Source organism: Phragmites australis, chromosome 7 (assembly GCF_958298935.1).
Source record: "Phragmites australis chromosome 7, lpPhrAust1.1, whole genome shotgun sequence".
Lineage (NCBI taxonomy): Eukaryota > Viridiplantae > Streptophyta > Magnoliopsida > Poales > Poaceae > Phragmites > Phragmites australis.
In genome coordinates, this window is record NC_084927.1 from 2,536,149 (window position 1) to 2,544,652 (window position 8,504).

At 46.4% G+C, this 8,504-nt stretch overlaps 2 protein-coding genes across 3 annotated transcripts; one reads left to right on the forward strand and one right to left on the reverse strand.

Annotated features, from left to right (window-relative positions):
• On the forward strand, window positions 1–1,293 carry LOC133923765 (pentatricopeptide repeat-containing protein At3g57430, chloroplastic-like). Its single transcript, XM_062369026.1, has 2 exons — window positions 1–813; window positions 1,093–1,293. The coding sequence occupies exons 1-2, from the start codon at window positions 1–3 to the stop codon at window positions 1,291–1,293; spliced, it is 1,014 nt and encodes a 337-aa protein (XP_062225010.1).
• A 637-nt stretch (window positions 1,294–1,930) lies between these two features.
• LOC133923866 (serine/arginine-rich splicing factor RS31-like) lies at window positions 1,931–6,100 on the reverse strand. 2 transcript variants are annotated; one of them, XM_062369146.1, is made up of 6 exons: window positions 5,993–6,100; window positions 5,703–5,860; window positions 4,568–4,680; window positions 3,376–3,605; window positions 2,654–2,902; window positions 1,931–2,181 (listed from the first exon to the last, which is right to left on the reverse strand). In XM_062369146.1, the coding sequence occupies exons 2-6, from the start codon at window positions 5,806–5,808 to the stop codon at window positions 2,127–2,129; spliced, it is 753 nt and encodes a 250-aa protein (XP_062225130.1). In that variant the 5' UTR covers window positions 5,809–5,860; window positions 5,993–6,100; the 3' UTR covers window positions 1,931–2,126. The 2 variants fall into 2 exon arrangements, with proteins under 2 accessions (XP_062225130.1, XP_062225129.1); XM_062369145.1 differs by having other exon boundaries at window positions 5,703–5,915; window positions 5,993–6,074.
• Window positions 6,101–8,504: the final 2,404 nt, after the last annotated feature.

Below are 8,504 nucleotides of genomic sequence, written 5' to 3' on the forward strand. Positions count from 1 at the left end.
ATGGTCGCGCACGGCGTCACGTTCGCGAGCGCGCTCCCGGCGTGCTCTCAACCGGAGATGCTGGCCCTGGGCAGGGAGATGCACGCCTACGTCGTCAAGGACACCGAGCTCGCCGCCAACTCCTTCGTCGCGAGCGTGCTAGTGGGCATGTACGCCAGCCACGAGCGGGTGGACACGGCGAGGCAGGTGTTCGTCATGGTCTCCGTTGACCGGCAGCTCGGGCTGTGGAACGCCATGATCTGCGGGTATGCGAAGGCCGGCATGGACGAGGACGCGCTGGAGCTCTTCGCCCGGATGGAGGCCGAGGACGGTATCGTGCCCAGCGAGACCACCATGGTCGGTGTGCTGCCCGCATGCGCGCGCTCGGAGGCCTTCGCCGGCAAGGAGGCCGTGCACGGGTACGTCTTGAAGCGCGGCATGGCAGACAACCGGTTCGTGCAGAACGCGCTCATGGACATGTACGCGTGCCTCGGAGACATGGACGCCGCACGGAGGATCTTCGCCGCGATCGAGCCCCGCGACGTGGTCTCCTGGAACACCCTGATCACTGTCTGCGTTGTCCAGGGCCACATCGGCGAGGCGTTTCAGCTGGTCAGAGAGATGCAGCAGCAAGGGAGATTCACTAATGCAACAATGGAAGGCGACGTCACCGGAGTGGCTGGCGAGTCAGCGCACCCGGAGAGCGCGCCGGTGCACGAGCACATGGACACGCTCTTGAAGCAGATGCGGAGCCATGGGTACAAGCCGGACACATCCCGCGTGCTCCTGATGACATCAACGACCATGAGAACGCGGCGATCCTCAGGTACCACAGTGAGAAGCTAGCCATCGCCTTCGGGTTGCTACGGACACCAGCAGGAGCCACCATCAGGGTGGCCAATAGGGCTGGCAACGGGGCGAGTCGGGTCGGATCCTCGCGGGTTTTACACCCAGCGGGGGTGGGGTTGGGATTTCACCCGCGGGTCATGAGTCGGGGCCACGATAGTGGGTCGGGTCAAGGGCGAGGGCTGATTTTCGTCCGGAAGCCTTCGGTGGGTGCACGACTCCCGGCTACCATTGCCCACCCGATGCTGTCCTCCTGCACTCGCGCAGGCCGCCCCACGCCCGCTCGCCTCCCTCCTGTTGCCCACCGCCCAGCGCCCGCTCGCCTCCTGCCTTGCGCCCACCCACCTGCCGCCCCCTACCAACCGCCCCGCATCTGCCCACCTGCTGTCAACCACCCCGCATTCGCCCGCCTCCCACCCATCGTCACCACCTGCCCGCGCCCACCGCCTCCTGACCGCATCTACCTGAGGCCATAGCTCCCGCCCATGGGGTCTCGTCAGGTATCGAGTCCCCACCGAGTTTAGGGCCAAAGGCGATTTTTCACCCATTAAAGGTTTCGGTGCAAATCGGACACGTTCTTGCTACACCTAGCCCCAACCCGCCCCATTGCCGGGACTAGTGGCCAAGAACCTGAGGGTGTGCAACGACTGCCAAGTTCATCTCCAAGATGGTTGGGAGGGAGAATGTGCTCAGGGATGTGAGGGGGTTTCACCATTTCCAGGACGGCACCTGCTCCTGTGGGGATTACTGGTAGAAGAAACAGATAACGTTGTAGTATTTACTAAATTGTTTATCTAATACACCACACCAAGAAACAAAGCATTTTTCTGTAATTGGTAAGATCAAACGAAAGTGACTGTTGATATTTTGATAGCCAACATTGGAGTGGTTGCATCACTGAAAATGACCGACTGCACACCAAATAATGAGGTTTACACTGGACTGCATAATTCCTATGGAATTCCAAAGTTCCAAAACAACACACCCTGAATTCTCTCTGGCTATTAAAATTTCTACGATGAACTAACTAGCTAATGATCATAGTTCTGTCAGGCAGGAAATTAGAATAGCATAAGGCACTAGGTTAACAGATAACAGACAGATGGCAGCATGACAGTACAATAGAACTCGAAAACATCTCAATGCAAACTAGAATCTGTGACAGACACATAGCATAATGAAGTACAGGTCCAGTTTAAAACACAGGAGTTCCATGTCACTTAAGGCGAAACGCTACTGGGTGGTACAGCTGGACACGACGGATACAAGCTGCCGCCCCAGTACCATAACAGAGATAGTTCTCAGTCATAAGCTCTTCTGTTGGCAGGCGGGGATCTTGATCGAGGGACAGGAGATCTGCGGCAGAAACAAATATATTTTCATCAGATAACAGGACAGCCCATCAGAATAATGAAAGCAAGCAGTAAGCTGAAAAAGGCAACATGAACAAATGAAGAAATAAGTGAGCACACAACGAATACAGGAAGTTACATGGCAAATGGAATTTTATGAGTAAGATAGATTCTATATTATTACCAAGTTTGCTACCAAAACACCTAAATTAACTTAGTGTAATCAGCAATAGAAAAAATTCAGGACTAAGGCTAACCCTTGAATTCAGAAGTAAATCATAAGTAATAAAAAAACAGAAATCACACAAAAACACTAACTCCCTAATAACTAAACTGGATGGTTTATCGTACATAAGAATCTATCCAAATGCCCTACAAAACCACTTGCAAACAGGGCTCCCGCTCCTGTCATAACATAGACAAATGGACAAGCATGATCATGCACGCAATGAAAACATACAAACCAAGGGTATTACCTCCGATAGCGATCACGAACAGGACTCCTGCTCCTGTCATACGAACCATATACAGGGCTCCCTGAGCGACCATAGTCAGGACTAGGTCGTGACCGGTACACTGGGCTAACAGATCGGCGATATGGACTATCACCCCGCCTACCATAGCCGCCGCCGCCGCCTTCTCTTCTTGGACTGTCATACCTATCACTTCGTTCGCCATCATCCCTAAAGGCATACTCAACAGATATCACCCTGTCCAAGAGCGTGCTGCAGAAAAGGGGAAAATGATTCTTAAGCATCATGATTACATAATCAAGAAATTAAAATCACATGGATATGCTAGAGTACACATGAGCCTAGTCCCAGATACAGAAAAGGGGTCTGAGCATGAAAAGGGGCAGAGCAGCTGAGCACAAAGAACATGCTTCCATGAAAGTAAAAGGCATACTTAGAGCTAATAAGATGCATTTAGTGACTAGCATGAAATGGCATAGCTAGCTGTACAGAATTTCTAGGTGAAAAATCAATGTCAAGTTAACTATTGTCATTCTTCACTAACTTTAACAATTAATGCAGTGCTTAACCTTTTCTTTACAATTTATAGCACAAATAAAACATTTGAAAATCAAACCCCAAGTACTGAGTAAGTCAGTGAAAGTCAAATTTGGCTCATTTAATGAACTGAGGAACAATGTAAACGCCTTGCATAGAAAGAGTAGCTTCGAGGGAAGGATACTTACGTAGCATGAGTAGCTTCGAGAGCCTTTGTGGCTTCTTCCAGTGTTTCAAACTGGACAAATGCAAAGTTCCTCCTTATCCGAACATTAGAGATATTCCCAAATGGTCCAAAGTGTCTTTCAATATCAGTGACTCTTGTGTTGATTGGATCAAAGTTAATGACAAACAATGTCTTAGTGGGCTTAGTGTTTGCCGCTGGTTTATTGCCATCACGTCTAGCAGCTCGATCACCCTGTAATAGAAAATACCACCAGAAAAAAACAGAATCATCACTAAAGTGGACAGACCACAGTTATTAGGGTGTCGCCATATCGTCGTGGCTCGCCACGGCTCGGGCGCCATACATACGGGGTCACGCAGGGGTTATTGAGGGGAGAGGCGCGGCATAGGGCACAAACCTGGTCATTGACACGTCGAAACTTCCTGCGCCGCACCTACTGCCCCTCCCTACACCATCTGCCGGCGAGCTTGGGCCTTGGCATCGGCGTGCTACTCGATCAACAGCTCATTCCACCACCACCAAGCTAGGGAGCATTTGGGGGGGGGGGGGGCTGATTCCGTCGGACTTCCATTGAATCAGAACGTGCGGCGTGGAATTAGGGATTGATTTCTAGGCTAGGGTTTGTAGCGGCGGGTGACGGCGAGGAAAGGGAAAGAAAAGGACAGAGCGGAAGGGAAAAGAAAAGGGCCTGGACTGTATTTGGCAACGCTCGTCTGGGCTGTATTTGGGCCACCCAACCCCAGGCACAAGCACATTGGGCCTTAGGCCTTACATTTTTCCAATTCAACCAAGCTCCTTCACATTTTTTTTTCTTTTGGGGTGTTCTATCACATTTTCTTTCTGGTTTCTTTCTTTTCAATTTTGCTACTTATACATCACATGAGATTTCACCTATATCTCAGTCACATTTGTGACAGTAAAGACCCATATAAACATTTTTTAAAATAACCTGTACGTAAATTCCTAAAGGTAATTTCCAATATAATTTTCTAATAGTCTATGATGTGTGTATGGCGTTGCCACGCCGCACGCCATAAGCAATATAAAGGTGTGAAGGTGGTGGGTCGCCGTGCCTCGCCACACCACCGTAATAACTATGAGCATGATATAACACAAACACCGGCTAAATCAAAGCCTGCTTGACCACTAGGAGGTAAGGGTAGGGGGTTCACAAGAACAATATAAGAAATTACCCGTGACCACTCAACCGAAAGCCTGCGTCTCCCAGGGCCAAAGGGGTAACCATCAAGAGCCCGTATGGCGTCATCGCCATCACGTTCATCCTCAAAGTAGACAAAAGCAAATCCTGATGATGTAAACATGCAAGTCAGAACGGTAGAAATTGAATAACCAATGTTCCAATAAACACCGGGAAAAAAATCCAGTTCTCCTTCACAATAACAACACATCAGCATATTCAAACCTAAGAGAATCAGAAGAGTACTGCACCTGCATAGTTCTGATGGTATGAAGAGCACTATGGGTGGTGTCCATTCATGATGAGAGCTAAGCATGGAGTTGCACAACTTATATCCAAAGTACGAAATTATGACTGGAGGCATTGAACATGCTTCACCATAAATAGAACTCTTGCTTATCAAGACAGTACGCATAGCACGTTGTCTTGTCGGTGGTAATTCTAGTCATGGCATGGTATGGCATGATGGTACTGATGGCGTGGCATGAATCGCTCAGTCCCCGCTAAACATGCTCGAGCAGTAGTAACAGGGTACAGTGCATCATGAACGGATGGTTTCAAGCGAAGGAAATGATGGCCGGGGGAGTGAATGGAAGGCATTTCAGGAGTTGAGGAGCCCCAGGGGAGCTATGTTTGCCTCGGTAGTTCCTGCGCCAGAGTAAACATTTAAACATATCTGCCTACCATACACACATTGCAACTTTGGTTACATCACACCTGTGCAATATGTGGTACATGAAGTAGATATTACACATGAAATTGATGTTAAAAGCATCGTTGGAAGTCTTGGCAGATTTATGGTATCATCAGATATGCACAACATAAAAAACATTGTAAGAAAAAACGAATTAACTCAGGCAGGTATTAGCTAATCTTCCAAGACTAGCTAGCAATACTAATACCGGAGGATGGATCTCAACAAGAATTAGAAAACCTAACCACCGCATTTAGCTTTTTTCGTTCTTTCTATCTATCTTCTTGTCTATACACATGGGAACTCACACATCAAGAACTAAGTGGCGGCAACCCGGGGTTCGCACCAAGCACATCGAATCAAATCAAACGGAAATCGAAGACGAAAACAGAGAAGGAGAGGAGATGAGGGAAGAGGGAAGCAAGGGATGGTGGACCTGACTTCATGTCGATGCGTTCGATCCTGCCGTAGCGGTAGAAGAGGCGGTCGAGCTCCGAGTGGCGGGTGTCGTAGTCCAGGTTCCCCACGAAGACGGGCCTCATCTTCCCCAACGCCGCCGACCAAGAAACCTCGCGACCGTTCGACAGATAAACCCTAGAAACCGCGCGCGAGTCAGGGGCGCGGAGCTAGTCCGTGTCGGAGGGGCTAGCTGGAAAGAGATCGATGGAGAGCTCGGAAACCCCAGAAACCATAGGAGGACGGGGAGGAGGGGGAGGAGAGCAATACCTACGCCGTCGTGCGGAAGAGAGGAGATGAGCGGAGGTAGGCGGCTAGGGTTCGAGCGACTGGTGCTTTTCGTCTCGTCTCTTCTCTCCTGCGGTTCGGGAGAATAGTAGCCTGTTGGGCTTGAGGATTAATTGGGCTGGGCCTAGATTACCTTTGATCCACTTCGAAACCATGGTTAACAGCTCGAAGGATGGAATTCCCGAACGACTCGTCTCGCGATTCGCCGCTGCACGCCGTGCCTTCCCCCCGCCACCACACCGGAGAGTAGGAAGAAGCAGGTGTGGATCCAGGAGAGGTATAGTCAGCAAAATCAAGAAGATTCATGTGAAAATACAAAGTTGTTCTCCATCACTAATGTGCCTATGTTTTAAGGTCATTTGGTACGGATCCAGTTCCTAGATTTTTTGGAGTTGCCCATATCAAACTAAAAAATCCATATCTCAAACTATGAATGAATTAAGAGTATTTGATTGAGTTATCTAATTTTTATTTTAGATAAAAAATAAATATTTAAATTATTTTATTTTGTTATATAAACTTTAGATCCAATATAGATCTCGGATCCAGAGTTATGTCAAATAAGACCTATATTACAAATAAGTAATATTTCATCTTAAAAATATAATATTTTGAGTTACGAGCAATCAAAGTACTTAAAACTTGACCATCAAAATATTTTTTACATTTGAAAAATGTTATAAGTAGATTTGTTTAAGTAGTAGTTTTATCATATTATAATATTGCAATACTTTGTAGAGATGTAGGAATTCGTTTTTTAATAACTGGCAATTTTAACTTTTGATTTCATACTTTGACTATTGATTTCTAGAAAATACATATACAAATAGCTCTAAACATGTAACATCCATAAAATACTTATGAGGGCAAATTTAATGATACCATATCCATTTTACTTTAGTAAATATTTTGTAACTAATTGTTACACGATCATAAAAGTCAAAATTGTTCGTTGTTAAAAAGGAAAAAATACAAAATCCTCCAAAAGTCACTTGGATTTTAACTTTCCCCTCCGGAAGTTGTTTTGTTGCAAAAAAAAACCCAAAAATTTGGTTTTGTTGCAAAAAAATCTCCCAAAAATTAAAAAAATAAAAAATCTAAAAAAACTATAGACAATTCTAAGACCTTCTATGAATTTTTTTCAAAAATAATATCCTTTGCATTATATTTCATGGAGAGGAAGTTTAAAAAAAAGAAAAAAGTATACCTCAGAGGGGTTGCATCTCAGATTTTTGGAGACACTACATATTTTTTAAGCAGTAGAGATAATAAATTTAATCAATTAATAAAAAGTAATTATTTCAACCAGCAGCATGTTATAGACCTGCCCAGCCGTCCTTTAGACTAGGGTCAACGGATATTTTCGTTTTCTTTAACGTTTCAATGGTTTTCCTTCACGATTACTATCACGAAGAGATTCTAAGGTCATTCTCTTCGTAACAGAATTCTCTCTCATTTTCCTTCGTGATTCTCCTCGAAGAGAAGCTATTAGAGATAAGATAAAATAAAAAGAAAAAAAATAGAAAAAAATAAAATAAAAGGAATATAATTAAAGATGATCTTAGCATAAAATCAGGTTCGGGTCCAACCGCTCCTGGCTCACACCTGGCCAGGATGACCCGCGGGCCGAACCTCCCATGGGCTTTGTATTGTTGGACAACGGTTCAGCCCAACGCAGAAGACCCTTTCCTCTCCGCTGCTGGCTACCGGCCGCTGCCCAAGCACATGTCGGAGGCGGAGCTGCTCGCCATGTTCCGGGAGGTGGCCGCCGTCGACGAGGTCACCGTCATCAAGGACAAGGCCACCAAGGTCTCCAGAGGTGTGGATCCGTACGCCCGGATCTGGGCTCGCCACCCTCGCTTGTGCTCCGGGGCGGCTGTTCGGGCTCGATTTGGCGCAATGCCGCGCTTTTGCCTCGCGCCAGGAGTTTTCCTGCTCTGTTGAGGTGTTCTCCTGTTCTATGTATTATACATGCTTCCTGATCTTACCGATTGAATGTTACTGATTTGATAGTACAGTTAATCCAAGGGTTCCAACGTGTGTATCGCTTAATCAGTATGAACTACTACTCTCAGTGATTTTTTTTATCCGAGAGAGAGAGGGTGGGAGATTAACAAAAAATATATATGTAAATTATCAAACTTTGCAAAAGAATTGTCAAGAAAAAATCTTACAGTATCTATACATATATTCCATCGCCATCTATCACCATCATCCATGAGAAGAGCAAAAAGTGCACAAACCCTTGAAGTGGATAAGAAGATGTACTACAAAATGCTCTCTGGGGCGAAGCTACGTGGAGTCAATGACACCAAGGCTCAAATACTTGGAGCTAGCTGGCTAAAGATAGCCCATCTTAAGTTAGCCATTCAACAATAGAGACTCTTCGGTCCCAATAACTCTCTCTCTCTCTCTCTCTCTCTCTCTCTCTCTCTCTCTCTCTCTCTCTCTCTCTCTCTCTCTCTCTCTCTCTCTCTCTCTCTCTCTCCATTCC

Bases quoted from the DNA above. Each gene is read 5' to 3' on its own strand.
- LOC133923765 (XM_062369026.1), top strand. From the start codon at position 1: ATGGTCGCGCACGGCGTCACGTTCGCGAGCGCGCTCCCGGCGTGCTCT. The intron at 814-1,092 runs GTGAGAAGCTAG...GCACTCGCGCAG, and splicing joins GGCGATCCTCAGGTACCACA to GCCGCCCCACGCCCGCTCGC.
- LOC133923866 (XM_062369146.1), bottom strand. From the start codon at position 5,808: ATGAGGCCCGTCTTCGTGGGGAACCTGGACTACGACACCCGCCACTCG. The intron at 4,681-5,702 runs GTCCACCATCCC...TTACATCATCAG, and splicing joins ACGCATCGACATGAAGTCAG to GATTTGCTTTTGTCTACTTT. The intron at 2,903-3,375 runs GTAAGTATCCTT...CCTTTTCTGCAG, and splicing joins CTCGAAGCTACTCATGCTAC to CACGCTCTTGGACAGGGTGA.